The sequence below is a fragment of the Pseudopipra pipra genome, chromosome 3, assembly GCF_036250125.1.
Source record: "Pseudopipra pipra isolate bDixPip1 chromosome 3, bDixPip1.hap1, whole genome shotgun sequence".
In the NCBI taxonomy this organism is placed as follows: domain Eukaryota; kingdom Metazoa; phylum Chordata; class Aves; order Passeriformes; family Pipridae; genus Pseudopipra; species Pseudopipra pipra.
The window spans coordinates 39537830-39553804 of record NC_087551.1 but is presented as its reverse complement, the minus strand read 5'-3'; the positions used below and the strand labels follow the sequence as shown (position 1 = coordinate 39553804).

At 38.4% G+C, this 15975-nt stretch overlaps 1 protein-coding gene across 1 annotated transcript in view; it reads left to right on the top strand.

Moving 5' to 3' along the window:
• ACTN2 (actinin alpha 2) overlaps nt 1–9599 on the top strand; it is a 68084-nt gene extending 58485 nt beyond the window's left edge. Inside the window, exons 19-21 of the mRNA XM_064648743.1 lie at nt 5823–5888; nt 6777–6935; nt 8280–9599. Coding sequence (XP_064504813.1) covers nt 5823–5888; nt 6777–6935; nt 8280–8438 — 384 coding nt within the window. The 3' untranslated portion in view covers nt 8439–9599. The remainder of the gene's footprint in view (nt 1–5822; nt 5889–6776; nt 6936–8279) is intronic.
• Nucleotides 9600–15975: the final 6376 nt, after the last annotated feature.

Here is a 15975-nt window from a genome sequence, read left to right as displayed (position 1 = left end):
TCTTGGTGCCTCACAATGTCTTGAAGGGAAAAGCTAAATCATACACCAACCGTCCCTATTGTTATGGATTTTTAGGCTTTGCAGATACAATAAGACTGAGATAGCAGAGGATACAATAGAACAAGGCCTTAGGAAAGTCTGCATGACCCGGAAGAGGGTGGTCATGTCACACACCTGGCAGCACACTGGAGAAGGGCTACAACAATAATGTGTAACACAAAAATTGCTTCCCATCTCCTAAGATTCTTACCTATCCCTGACTGTCTCCTTTCCTCAGGCTATAATGACTCATGGCTTCAGGCTGTGCTCCTTTTGCCCTGGCTTCTGTTGCAGGAAGCCTGAGTGGCTGGGCCAGAGGCGTAAGGAGACAGATAATTCATCTATCATTCATGATTCATACTCATTTGTTTCTTTGGCCTCAATAACCTGGGCCTGGACTGCAAGTTTAGCTGTAGACTTTGCCTTCCCTCATTTCAGATATAATCCAACGGCTTTACAAGAGAGGTCTGGAAGGATTACGTAAAGGGAAAGACCCTTTTGAAATGCCCTCTTTAGTGGACCCCTTCTGTCAGCATCAGACATGGGAAACTAGTCTAGGAGGACTTCTGACAGTGTAACAATTATGTTCTCTGTAGCATAATGCAAGTTAAAGAAAGGAAGAAGGTAAGCTCTAAACCACTCAGCCATCAAGCCAGGCTTTCTGCAGGGGACAGATAGTAGAAACACTGATAAAAGAGAAGCTTATACGGATTAAATTACAGTGTTGCTTAATGGACAGATGCAACTCAATCTACACAGGCTAGAAGGAGATATTGAACAAACATGTTTGAGAAAGGCAAGCTCAATTTTCATTTTTCTGTCTTTCCTATGTCCTTGCACACATGAAGCTTTAGTGTTGGTGAATAAAGGAAACTTAGGGTGCTTCAGAGTTATGTCAGCTTACACAAAATAATGAAGACTTTAAACTTGGAATTTAGACAGAGAAGGCAATAATGGATTCCTTTATGGTCTCGATTTCCTTAAATAGAAATGAAGATTAAACTGGATTATCTGAAAGTAAGCACTAACATGAAAAATACTGTCTTTTCCATGTCAGATGGAATTAACAGTATATGTAAAAATTTTGTTGCACTTAGCAGCATATCTGAATGCCTGATGCAGTTTAAAAAATACTCTGAAAGAATTGGACTGCCGTTCATAAGGATGAATAGCCAGAGAGGATCCCGAAAATTAATACTGTCTCTGACAAGGAGGCTTTAAATATCTAAGCACAACAGAATCATTTATGCATGCTATAGCTCTGACTTCTATGGCATTTCTCCAATTTAAAACATTTCTTAATGTCTGACTCTTAGTCTGTGTTGAGGATGTCAGGAAAGTACTAATAGGCAGAGTACTCCCTTCCTCATTTTAAAGAACATTTTTTGGGTATACATAAATCTAACATTTATAGATTGCTTCTAGAAACAACATCCTTTGCTTATAAATCTGTGGAAGGAACCTCTGTCTTCCTGCCCAGGAAGACTGTATTGAAAAAGTAAAAATGTTACAGTTCATAATCCATTACGTGGCTTAATTCTGCAGTTTTTAATCCTTTGAAATAGAGCTAAATAATTGGGTGAATAGTTTTAAATGTCTTCTACATCTCAAATATTTGAAAGAAAGCTCTTCAGCATTTTACAACTTTTTTTTGGCGGGGGGGCTGTATATCTCAGATTCTCAAAATGGCGTAAGTGGGCACCATGCATCTAAGAACTACAAGGGCAGGAAGAGTTCTGTTTCTGTCAGTGCATCCACCATCAGAGATGCGGTGGCACAGAAAGCTTTACAAGTCACCTTTGTAAAGGCCAGTGGTAAATATGCTCTCTCCCTTGGGTCAAGGGGGCAGCCCTCTTGTGTTTCCAACAGGCAGGTACCTTGGTACCCCAGAGGTTATTCCTGAGGATGCCGCTGCTTTCCCATTACTCCTTGCTGCAGGCTGTGCCTGAGGGCACAGTCTAGTTGTAGGTATAAATATAAATCTTTAGCAGTGCTGCTATTTCCTTCCTTAATGTGACTGCACAGACTGAAGAAGAGAAAGTGGGACACAATGTCTGAATCACAGAAGCAGCTTAGAAGTGTTCAAAATGATGCTGAATAATGGTATGCAGCCAAACTGGGACACCACACAGACACATTGTCAGTCACTGGTTTTGAAGTCTTTTTATGGAGGGATTCCTTTTTCATATTCAGTATATTTAGTAAATTCTAAATAAGATTGTGAAGTATGTGAGAAAATATCTGCAGCTGCTCTGCCTGCAATATCCTAATGGCTGCTAACATATTCTACTATTGATTTTTGTGCAAACTACAGATTTCAAGTAGGAGGTCTGCATGATGAACAATAGCATCATACCACCCTATATTTTACTAAAAGAAAAACAACAGCTCCCTACTAAAGGAACCATATATTCAGGCTTATGCAGGTCAATTAGCATTCAGGAAAATGAAGGACATATTTAAGAATGGATTAATTTGACTCAGAAGCTCACTTGTTTTATAAAGCCAAATATAAATCACAAGGAGGAGGGAAAAGATTTCTGGGGACTAATAATGAAACATGAAGTGAGTTTTCAGTGTTTTACTTTGTATTGGCAGGAAAAGATGGACAAGTCAAAGTTATTTATATGCTTTAAAAAATGAATTTCAGTGCCTAATGTTGGTCTACAAACAATAAAAATAAATAGCATGAGCTATTTCCAAATGAGAAAGCCTTTGCATGGACTTGTTCTGTGCCTTAATTACAAAATGCTATTGAATCCCTTGAAACTCTGATATACTGCTAAGGCAAATATGCCTTTTTAGGTCACATACAATGGAGATTAGAAAATTTCACTACAAGAATGTGAGAATCTGCTATAGCACTTGGCACAACTACTTGGACACTCACTAGGGAGTCCCACTTAACCAGATGACAGCTCTGAGCTCCAGCACAACCACTGCACTTCTCTCCTAAAGAAAATGGTTTCTTGGTAGATGTGCTGTCCTCTCACTCCCATCTGCCCTTCGCTGCTTCTTGCATGACTCCCACTGCCCTGTGTGCCTGGATGGGGAGCTCATGCACACACTGACCACCGACTCCCCAGAGGAGTCAAGTAGCTCATAATCCTCTACCAACAGCTGCTAGAGATGGATGACAGTGTTTGGCTCTTAGCTCCCATTTTTAAATCATTTTATTTGCAGTCACAAAATAGTATCTTCAGCTTTAGAAATAAGGTAAATTAGAAATAACTTCACCCCTGCTGTGACCTTCCATAGCCTGTCTCCAGGATGGTTTTTGAAAGTTTTAAGCCAGTCTAGATTAACATTTTCAGAGTGATAAAATAAGCCATTTTGAATGCTTTATAGCAGGAATTATCCTATAAAATGGAAATATTAAAGGATAAAAAGTTTACTGTGATTATGGCTTTTAACGAAATGTTGCTCCAGATTTTTTTTTAACTTTGCTTTTTTTCTCTTCATTGACTTCCCACTGTTATTTTTCATCTTCCCTTTATGGATCTGGTGGATGTTGACACAGAGGGAGTCAATAACAGCATGATATTTCAAAAAATGCATGGTGTTATTAACTTAATAAAGTACCACTTCATCCTATTAGTATATTAAATAAGCCCAGTGCATTTGTTAAAACTCCTATAATTTTACTTATGCATAGCTATATAGAAATTTTTAAAAAATAAATTATTCATCTAGCAGGCAAATATGTAGCAGACAGAAAAACTTGGATCTTTTCCAAAATGACTGTAAAATCAATAGGGGTAATAATTTTTCATCTTAGAACATCTTTTTAATTGTATTTATGCTAACTCAGTCTAAAGTACCTCTCTGATAGTAAACATTGTGTATGAACAGGAACAAAAAGACAAGCCAGTCTGTTTTTAAGTATTTAGTGGCAGTTTTTTAACCTGCAAAATAGAAAAAAGTATTGGTTCAAAGAAAAAAAATTGGTTCAGTTTGATGAACCACTAAACCTAGAAGCCACTTAACCTGGATTTCAATGTGGGTTTTTTAAAATCAGTTTTCAAAGCAAAACCTGAATGTATAGATTATTAAAGAAGATAGATAACTGAAAATAAGTTGCAAATTAAAAATTTATTTTGTACTTCTCTCTTTTGAGATATGTATATTATGTTAAGTAATATTATCAGATCAAGAGTGAAGGAATAGTAATTGAGTGGGGAAAATATGTTTTGCCCAGGTTCAGTGATATTTTTATTGCATCTCACATACACTGCATGACAATTGAAAATGAAGGAAGCAAATGGCAGTTCAATAGAACTAAAACTGCCTTGTCAGCAAAAATGTTTATAAAACCCAAAACAAACCCTGTGGAGGAAGCAGAGTTTTAACTCTTTAGTTGAAGTGGGGACCCTCTTTCACTAAGAAAAACACTAAAGCATGCAACTGCAAAAACTGTACACTTTTCAGGTAATTCATTGCAATATGCTGACATACATTTCCATGAAATTCTGTAAAAATGTGATTATTAATAGAAAAGTAGAATGTTCTCTACTAACCAACTAACCTGATCTGTGACTTTTCTTTCTTTCCTTTCACCTTCCCAAATGCATGACCCGTGATGGGATGCTAGGACGAGTCTCACAATCTCCAGTCTGATGAATTTAAAGCCTGCCTCATCAGTCTAGGACAGGTTGGAAATGACCTGCAGGTAGAGGAAACTGATTTAATTCTGTTTTCAAACAGACCAACATAATAGCCAAAGAGATTGTGTGTTTAAGCTCCAGTCTATTGGTCATAATGCTTTAAAAAGATCCTATATCTGGGAAGACAACTGGATTAGATGGACTGTCATCATCACTTGGGGCTGTATTTTTCTATGCGGTTTATATGCACTTTGTTTCTTTTACTTGGCTTGAGATGTTTTATTTGGACCCTGCTAGATACCCAGGGGAGCTCCTCTGCTTCTTGCACTCAGACTTTTCCCAATTTTTCTTTCCTAGGACTCAATACAAGTTCTCTTATGCTTTATCCAGATTGAGGATGATACAATTCTCTCCAAACCACTGCATTATATCACAGCACAGAGGAAACAGTTACCTTCTTACTATCATGCCATTTAATGTTTACTCAGCTTTCAGTCCAGAATGTCAAAGATATGTTATTGCCTGGAAAATAAGCAACCTCATTTTATACAAGGACTTCAACTGACCTCCTTCTAAGTCTTGTAAATCTCATCCTTTAAGCCAGTATGCATATCTCTGCTGTAGTCCAGGTCTTGACAGCCAGCAGTCAGAAAGAAAATCCCGTACTTATTTCCCATATGTCAGCAAACAGCTCTCATAATGCACCTACCCTGGCCTTGGAGCGAATTACATGACTGTTTTTTACTATACTTATAGCCACTACAGATTCCATGCAGAACCTTTCAAAGACATTTCATATCAGGGAGGCAGCTTGAGCATCTCCTGAGTTTGACTAGTCTAGTAACAAACTTTTCTCCTTGCCCTTCTCTTTGTCTTCCATGGTTGTGTTCTCTGTATTCTTGTCCCATTCATCTCCTCTTCTCCCTTGTCTCTCCCCTGACCTTTCCTAATGTTACTTTTTGTGGTGAAAATGTCTGTTTCCTGTGTGTAATATGTTAGTTACTTCTTCCTCCTCTAAAACTGATGATGATTCTGGTGACCTGATCGGGCAACATCAATGAATACTGTTCATGCACTGGATCCAATATGCCAATGGTCTAAACTCGTCATCTCTCTGGAAATTGCCTGGGATTCTTCAAACCTTGCCTTCTATATTCCTTACATTGTTTTGGTCAATAGAGGAAGAATGGATTGATGGACCATGATGATTTCAGAGCTTGCTTAATTTCAATGGGTTATGATTTGGTATGAGTTTTAAGAAACAATGTCAACTGATTCTGCTTATAGCTATAATATTAACCACAGCGACACTAAAGCTTGTTTAAATAGACAGAATACTAATATAATTACACAAAAGATACTATTTTCTTGTTTCTTTGTTTTTTCTCTAACTTCAAATGGTTAAAAGGGAAGTTAAAACTAGACACTTGAAAACCATTTTCTGTGGTCCAATGCATTGCTCTTTGAATTAAGGAAACTTTAAAAGTTGAAATTAGGAGTTACTAAATTATTTTTTTTTAAACTTATCCTTTTCTATCTGCATGATGAAGAATGAGTTTGTTACTGTTTAATTTTCATAAACTTGCTTTGGGAGTTGCATTTTCTTTGCTTCAATTACTTATTCTAAAAATTTCCTCCCAAATTCACCCAAACAAAATGATCATCCTTAGTTAAATTGACATGTATTTGGCACAAAACTTTCAGAATTGTTCCCTGTCTTAGTTCAGTGGGTCTGCAAGTACACTGCTTTTCTTGGGCTATTGTTTCACCTTCCTGTGTGGTACCTAAATTTACAATGGTTTTAGAATGAGGTGGAAAATGAAGTGTTAAGTTAAAACAAGCTAAACAGGCACTGAGGGAGGGTAGGAGGGATAGAAACTGGAGACAGTTAATTGAAAGGTACATACTTGGTAGTTAGGACAAAGGATACATTTTTCAAAAGTACAGTCCTTTTTACAAAAGAGGGGTGGGCATTTAAGATCCCAGATTTCATCAACTCTGACGTTGATGTTCCTAAGTCAGGAAAATGCTTTAAAGGGTCAGTAACCAGTGGTTCCGACTGGTTCGTGAGAAGTTCGGGCTGCTGGAGATTGATATTACGGTGACCATTTTTTGTTTTGGATTCTGTGAAAGGGTGAAGCTGAGTTTGCCCGAATCATGTCTCTGGTTGACCCCAATGGGCAAGGAACCGTCACTTTCCAGTCCTTCATTGACTTCATGACCAGAGAAACGGCAGACACAGACACAGCTGAGCAAGTGATAGCTTCCTTCAGAATCCTGGCTTCAGATAAGGTCAGTCACCATGCTGCTGGCTGTAAGGATTCAACGGCTTTCCTCTTTAGCCCTTCTTAGACAAGCCTTTTAGTAATAATGAAGCTTTGTTTGCAGTTTGTAAAACTTCAGAGAAAGCACTTGCCTTTTTGTCTTGCTTGGAACCAAGATTCTTACCTGAAACGGGTGCAGAATACAAGGCTTGGTCCATGTATTCTCATATCCCAGAGAGCAAACACAAAATCAGACATCTTAGACAAGACTTGGACAGTTGGTCTGTATAATGGATATATTGTACATCAGGCTATTTCCACACAACATCCTTGATTAGAGGGGAACTCATTCTGCCTCTCATGCTGTTGTCTGGATGTTTCAATGCGAAGTTTGGGCATCTGGAACATAGCCTGGGTCAGTTGCACAAGACTTTACCTAATTTTGAGCCATGTTGTGACCAAACAGCTCATTCAACAGGGCAATGCAATGTGGTGTACCCTTATCCCAGGAGGAGCCAGAAGCAGGAGGCCCTAGTTACAGGGTTTGTGGGAGAAGCTCCTGAATTTGGCATACTTTCCTGCCCACTGCCAGAGCCACTGGTGAGTGGTATATGAAGATGAGAGGGTATATAATGGCAACACACAAGAGCTTCTGGAGGCGTCAGGGCCATAAACAATGCTGCCAGGAAACCAATCCTGTGCTGTGCAGAAAGGAGAGATCACAGCAGCACAGGTCTATTTGCCCAAGCTTGCTCTATTGATTTTCTCATTCTGCCTGTTTGTATTGATTTTGTGATCTCAGTTAATGTGGACCACATTTTGAATTCCAGACATGTACTCAGTAGCAATTCATGTGGAAGATGGTCTCAGGAAAGGTCTCAGGAAAAAATGGTTTTCATTACATTGCTATTTTAAGCAACGTCAAGTCTGTTAACAGAGGGTATCCCTCATATCATAAATGCAAACCATTAAGAACAATAATGCATTTTTCACTACACACATATTAGAATCTTGAAACTAACAGGAACCATCTGTGTCTGTCCTGTCACTGCAGAAGGGGCAGTAGTGCACTTCTGAGATCCTGACTATGTTGGGATGAGCTGTATCGATGGCAGCCTACCCGTGGCTGCACAGTGCTTGGTAGCTAATGTGCACAGTCACATACCCCGAGACTGCATTTTGACCTAAACAGTTTGTTGGTAGACTTGTCCACTTCAACTCATAATTAGGGATGGAATTTACCAGGGAAAATATCTGGTCTCAGAAAAATAGGCAGGATGTCCAAATTTATTAGTCACAGCTACAGAAAAAAAAAAATATTGTGTCTTTGAAGAATACATACTGAATTTGTCAATGCTTTTCCCCCTCCCAGCCTTATATCCTGGCAGATGAGTTGCGCCGAGAACTGCCTCCTGAGCAGGCTCAGTACTGCATCAAGAGAATGCCTCCGTACACCGGCCCAGGCTCTGTTCCTGGGGCTCTGGATTACACCTCTTTTTCATCAGCACTGTACGGAGAGAGCGACCTCTGATTCTGTAATTGGCCTCATTCATGGTAGACACTAAAAATACCCACCTTATTGCCCAGATTGCTTCTCAAAAGCTTTGACAAGCTGATTTAAAAACAAGTTTTACAAACACAGTAGGGTACCGTCAGTGTAAAGTGCTAGTAACTAACTGGTGTATACTGAAGTGTGCAGCGCGCTAGATATCTGCCTTGTTGGTTTTAGGTTGTCTGTCCTATACGATGCTAGAAAATATATTAAAATATATTTAAAAAAATCTCAAGATAATAACTTTGAAAATATCCATTCAGAAAATAGAATGTAAAACATAAGAACATTGAAACTCACAAAATATTTATCCATTTTCAAAATGTTTCAATGCCATATGCGCTTCTTTTACAATGTTCCTACAAGTATGTTAGAAGTCACGCTTTTTTCTTTTGTAGAGCAATACTATTTTCCTCTCATGATTTCTGATTTTGTATGCTTCTACCGGTGGAATTTAATAAAATATTAAAATGCAGTTTTTCAGGGAAGAAATATAACAACCAAGTAAACTACTTAATTACAAAAATAATCCAGAATGCTATGCTTTTGTCACAAAGGATTGTAATATAGGGGGGAAAAGCTGATTAAATTGCAGATTTAGAGTTCTGTAAGCAGTACTTTTCTTTTAGGCCTTTAACTTTTACAGCTGAGGGAGTACAACTTTTATAATCGGAAATAAGAAGGAAGCTAATTTCATGTGAACTGTTCTGTTTTGAAACCCTCATTCTTGTCTGTGTTGAACAGTATTTGTTTCTCAGTATAAGAATGCATTATTATATGTATTAGTGGGCAACATTCATCTCTATCCTGCATATTGCAAACTCCCATCTGAGCAAATGTAGTGTGGTTGTCTTGCAGCTTTAACTGTTCAGTGCAAAAAATTCAGTTTGTCTTCTACTGCGTCACAGGCAGTTCTGTCTGCATTCTGCTCCTGTGTGCTAGTTGTTTACTGTTCTTTTTCCATCTTGAGAAATCATAGAGAAGTAAAAGCAGTAACTTTTTTACTTGAATCCTACTGACACTGAGGAAATGCAATGTAATCAAAAAAAACCGTTTACAAATGGTGAAGTGAGCTGTGCAGCCCAGTGCTATTAAAGCAATGATGTGCCTATTAAATAAAGTCTGCTTTTCAAAACCTTATGAGACTCTGTCATTGTCAATTATCTAGTGGTTCCCTCTAAGAACTGGAAACATTTCTGAACATCAAAGGAGTTTTCAGATGCTAAAAGTTCAAAAAAGTATGTTGTGCATTTCAATACATTGTGTTTCCATGAACAACAATTGCTATGTGCTGCAGGGACAGGTATGGTTTCATGAAGAAAGATGGATCTCAGAATGAGTGGGAGAGTTTCCATTTAGATCACCTGAGCACAAATGTCCATAGCTTGTTAGACTCCAAGCTTAGATTGATTTTCATGAGACTTAGGCACTAATGCTTTTGAAGATGTTGGCCTTAACTTTCCTGTAGCTCTCTTTTTCCTCATGCAAAAAAGCAGATGTTAAGTATTCAATGGTGATTTCACTGGCCTTTGTTTGGAAATCTAAGGATGGCAAACATTAAAAATCTGTGTGTCATTTCAGTGCTAAAGTAGGCACCTGGAGGTAAGGTGCACGGAGTGAGAGCAATTTCAAAACAATCCCAGAGGAGACAGGCAATGATCAAATACCTCTCCCTCCTCCACCTTGTGTTCAAAGGCCAGCAGAGGACTTCCTAGGGCTAGGATCATATCTCCTACAGTGCATGTGCAGCCTTGCACACAGCCATAAGTTGCTACTGCCATGGCTGATACTGACATGATGCAGGGCCGTTTCTTTCTGTGATGACAGTGCCTGTACAAACTAAGTCAGGAAACTCTGCCTTAAAGCAATGATATTTCCAGCTAAATGGCTGCTGAACAGACTGAATCCCAGTAAAAAATAACTACATATCTCTCATTGTCACAGTTTAATGCAACTGGAAGAATAAAACACTGAGCTTCCAAATGTGGCACAAAAGCAAAATCTCAGTGCTACAGGCAGGATTATGCTAAAAATTGACAGAGAGACAGTTTATATCTAACACTTCCAACATGTGTTGTTCATGTTCTCTACCTGCTAATTTTTATATTGTGATATTGTTCCTATTTTTGATAGTATGGAAGGGACTTCTAAACTCCTTCTTTAGCTAAATCTTCTGTTGATCAAAGCATATGAGAGATAATGTTATCAGCAGCAAGAGAAAAAGACTTTTGCAAAGCAATTTTTTCAATCCTATATCAAGTTTCTAGTTTCTAAAGTAGAGTCAAAAGAACCAGTATCAGAGAGCTGCAGGGATTAATTATACATCCATACTTGTCTAAAAATGTTATACCATATTAATATGCCTTTCATGTAAAATGAAGAAGTGTCATAAAGTGATTTCCTCCATCAATATAAGTAAGCTGTGCTATTTTACCCTACAGAGGGTAAACCTCAAGGTTCTTTAAAATATTCTGTGGTCACTTTCCGGGGCTATGGGTTTTAGAGAGAGATTTCCTTTTCCTCTAAGGCTCCATTTTCAGGAGATGGCATTTGTATATTTCTTCAGGATCACTCTTCACACTAGGAATCAATGCAGTGGTGTTTTCTATTTACTCAATTCTGGCAGCAAACTAGTTTTACTACAGAAAAGTCCAGTAACTGAGTTCAGGGTAATGGGTATGCCAATCACAGGGGCCAAATCAAGGCTCAAAGGGTGAAGGTACATCATTATTTTGAGGATCATGTGATGAAGGTTATAGAATAACTTAGAATTCAAAAAGTCAGTAACATTTTAAGTTGCCTTAATGACTGTAATACAGATAATGTCTTCTGTGACTTTACATGGACAAAACAGTTCTTTGAAAACCTTCCTGCCAAGATAATCTTGATTTTATAGTTATAATTTTCAGATAGTGATTTTAGAAAGGTGCTGATGCATTTAGAAATCTGGTGTCAGCTCTATGTTACCTTTATACTTCCTTTCTTTGTACATAGTTTCCAATGTTGCTTTTCTTACTCACTGACCACAAAAGGTTTGGAGCAGAACCGCTCCTAGCAGCTTGTATTTTCATCAGAGAACATCCTGTTATTCAGCTTCCCAATTCTTGGAGGAGACCATGATCTTTTATTCAGGTTATTCATGGATTTGGATGGTAAGCAGTTTTCTTTCTCAACTTAAATAGCTTGTGGTTGAGAGAATTCTGGAAGGAAGTAATTGTTCAATTATTGTTAGTGTATGAACAGGCCATTAGGAGCATGTTTCCAGCACTGTAATGGCATCAATATTTTTTGGTGGGCTTCTACAAACAGTTCCAGTAATATTTAAATGAGAAAATAATACCTGTTCATTACCCGTGTCCCTCTTCCCCAACTTTTATGGTTAACAACCTGTGCACTTATTTGCTTGTGCATCAGTCTATCTTCTGCTTATGTTCAGAGGGCATTTTATTTGAGGAGCCACCAGCAGTGTTAAGTCTGCATTATAGATAGTTGTTTGCTAGTATGTTCTGGTGAGATTTCTACTTGTTTCAGACCAAATATTTTTATCTAGGAAAACTGACTGTTCTAAGCTGGATTTTATTTCATATTAGTCTCTTTTGAAAATATGTAATTCCTTTCTAATTTTAAGCCAAGCTGTGGGCTGCCACCACAAAGGACAAGTCTATCTCCACTTTTTCCATGATCCTCTTTATTTATAAATAGAACAGTTCCCATGTCTAGTTACCATGCTGGCTGGGAATACATATCTAGGGTGCTAAGAATGGTAGATTATCCCCTCGAGCAGCAGCCTATATTTACATTACCTTAAAGTGATTGGGTAACTCTGGAATTAGGGGCCTAGCCACCCACTTTCACTGAAATGCCTTTATTATTCACAACAAAAGAACATTTATGTGCAGACAACAAAGCTTGAGCCAGTATGTGGAGTGCTACTAATTTCCCTCATTAATCAAGTGTTATATTAAACAATAACCCCAGTCTTTTCCATATTATGAACTTGACCAGGATTTCATATACTAATCTTAAAAAGAAATTCCTCTGCCAATTTGCTAGGTTTTGGGAAATGTCATTAGCATTTATAATACTGCTTTGCACAAATTTGATTATCAGCATATTGCTTTAATTACTTGGAAATCAAATATATTGGATGAATGTCCTAAGAGGATAAAAGTCCTGAGGCTATTTTAACACCCCACTATCCCTCGATTACTTGCACCTGGCTGTTCTGTTTCAAAACCTGGCTGCTTTATTTGGCCTTAACTCATGGAAACTTTTTTCCTTTCAGGGCACCTGTTAATACTCCAAGTGAAAAATGCCCTTGAGTGTTGTCCTTGGGAGGAGTGGTTATCTTATGTGCTCTCCTGAGCTGGAGCCTTCCAGCTGCGTAATGGCTACTTGTGTCAGAAGCCCAGGTGTAGAAGAGCTCTCTTGGCTCAAACACTAAAGGTCCCATTTCAGGTTTTAGCTAGTCTGCTGATAAGACTAAAAGAAATATTTACATAAGTTGCCAGCAAGTTTGGCCTTGATTTGAATGGAACTGTCAAGACAGGCACACCAAATTAATGTAATTAAAAAGAAAATAAAAGCTCCACAGAAAAGCATAGAATGGCTGTATCGAACACCTTGTTCAGACTTGTATCCTGGCCCTGACCATTACCAACAGGAGGAATAATGGAAAAATGTAAAAGCGAGACAGCGTGTGGCCATGTGCGCCCAAAAAGTCTCTGAGCTGCCAGTAATTTGTGGATCATGAACTTGTGGAACACCGCACACTGATGCCAAAATTTAGTCTGTTTTTCTGAAAAAGTAATATTTCCTCTGAGAGCTTTTTGTATTCCTCTCAGTGGGACCTACTGCATCTATAAATTCTCCAGCAGGATATTGGATATGCTTGAAAAAAACATTTACTGGTCTTTCTGTTATCTTTTGCAAACTGCTCTTCAAAGTCTTTTTGATTTCCCTGATTACCTGTTTATACTTAACCTGCCAGAATTAATAATCTTATTTTCTTCATATGGACATGGTGCCAACTTTCTGAAGGATGCTTGCAAAATGCAGGCAATCCAAGAGAGAAGAAATCCTACGTCCCGTGAAATAAACCCCAGTCCCAGTTTTAACAAACTCTTTAGCAAAGCTATTTAAATGAAAATCAGACACCCAGTCATGTTTGTTGGGTGCCCAGATGAGTGTGATGAACATGTACAAGAGACACAACACTGTCAGACACTACATCCCTGAGCTCCTATCTACTGCCACTGTCATTAAACCAAAGACACAGAATTTAATATTGTGTGGCATGCTGAATAACAGTCTTGCTGTTATTTGTGCATTACCTAGGGACAACACTCCATGGCAGCTCTAACTGTTGTTATTTGCCAATGGAAGGTGATAAGGCTTGATTTGCCACAGCAAGCTGGCAAGCACCCATATTGTCCAGCAAACACTTTTGCCACTTGGAAATAATAACTGTCTCATTATCTGAAGTGACTTGTGGAAGAAGGGGCTGAAATGTCAGTATTTTGATCTTTAAATAAAAATGTACAGGTATCATTACATTCCTTAGCCACTGTATTATATTTAATTTTTTCCCCATTTTTCACTTGACTATAGTTGCATATGCACTTGTAAGAAGCTGAAATTATGCTTGTGGCAAATAGACAAATGTAAACATTATATATAAAAAAAGACAACTTTTTTAACACTTTTCATTCTTTTTCTTAACAATCAAACATTTCTATCAATCAAATAAAACATTTCTATAAGCCATCTAAACTTAAGAAGACTGCCCAACAGCACTCCAAATTATATATTTTGGTTATGGTTGTGCAAACCCCTTCCTTCCATAAAAAATGAATAACTGGCTTTTTCACATTATTTGAGCATGAAAAACTAAAAACATTCATTTATGATTGATCCCATCTGACTGCCCTAACACGCTGCCTCTTCTGAGCGCTTGGGAAGATTTTCTATAAGACTCATTGTTTCTTCAAGCCAGACCATGAACACAGGTGGCTCAAGTGGCTTTATTTGCAAAGAACAACTGGAATGGCTATAGTGAAATAAATATTCTACTGAAGTCCTTTTGGAATAGCTCCTTATGGCAATACCCTGTTCAGGGTCCCTACTCCCTTTTATGGTGGTGGCCTTTGACCAAAGTGTTGCTCTGCAGACAGGATTGCCTTTAGCAGTGGCCATTCCTTTGGCTTTTCTGAGAAGGCACCTCCCTTCCTGCCAGCGTTACTGTCTCTTTGCAGATTCCTTTGCCTTCTAACTCAGTCACCAGCCCTTGTCTGCCACTGCCCTTTTCCTGCTTTTAACAACAGTCCTTTCAAGCTTAAATGTTTCTGACTGGAGATGTTAACTTAAATCTAGTTTAATGACCTCAAGGCTGTCTTGAATCGGATTTTAATGGGAGACACTTTATTTCTGCTTGATCAGAATGCAGTTGATTTGTACTAAGGCAATAAATGAAGTACTATTCCATTTGTTTTTATTTAGTATCTTTCAGCTTTACCTGCTACTCCAGGAGTCCTTATTAGACCCTTCAATAGACAGGAATGATAGTATGCCTCTCCAGCCACCAGCTACATATTGAAAGACATTTGTATACCACATGAAAATTTAAGATATAAACCACAGATTATTCCACCAGCACCTTCTGGCATCAAAATCCAAGAGCTTGCAGTGAGTTTAGCTCTACGCAATAAAGAGGGGAGGGACAGGAGACTTTAGCCTGATTAACCTATTCCCCAGCTTGTACCCTCTTCATACCCTCCAGGTGGCTTTGTCAGCTCCCAGTGTCCCTGCCCTGCCTGCATGTAGAAATGCAAATAGGAGAGAAGAGGAGGATACTACACAGTATTTTCATGCGCCAGAATATACAGGGAAACTCAGATCTACTTTCTCTTGCAACCCTCTAATGGTACCTACAAGCTCAAGTCACTGATATGAGGGGTTGTACAGCGTATAAAGACTGCTCCTGATCCAAGAAACAGATGGGAAATGTACCTGGAAAATGCTAATGGGATGTAGCAATGCTAATAGATACTTCTGAGGACTTGTCAGCAGATCTTAAATTGCTTAACATATTTCAGGCTTTACAATTGTAAAGGCCCAAAACTAAGTCTTTGTCTCTTGACTAGACAAAAAAAAGAGATGTCAAAAAAACCCAAAGGGAATAATTGTAGGCTACAGAACAAACTTTTCACTTCCAAGTTGAAAAGCTGACCGAAAATAAGATCTGACTGGTATAAGTAATGAATAGGGTGGAAATATTAGGCCTTTAGGATGAAAAAGTACACTCTGGGCATATTTTTTTTAATGTAAATATATGTTACTAATAACTAAGGAAGGACTCTGCCCTAAGGCAGTGTTCCCTCTCAGTGTCTCTTGCTCACACTCTCGCTAGTGCTTGCAGATGTAAGAGGCTGCTTCTTCCTCACAATTTAATTCCTGAAGCTTGGCAAGATTTAAAACCGACATCATCTCTGAGTGTTTCTTCATTTCTTCATTCACA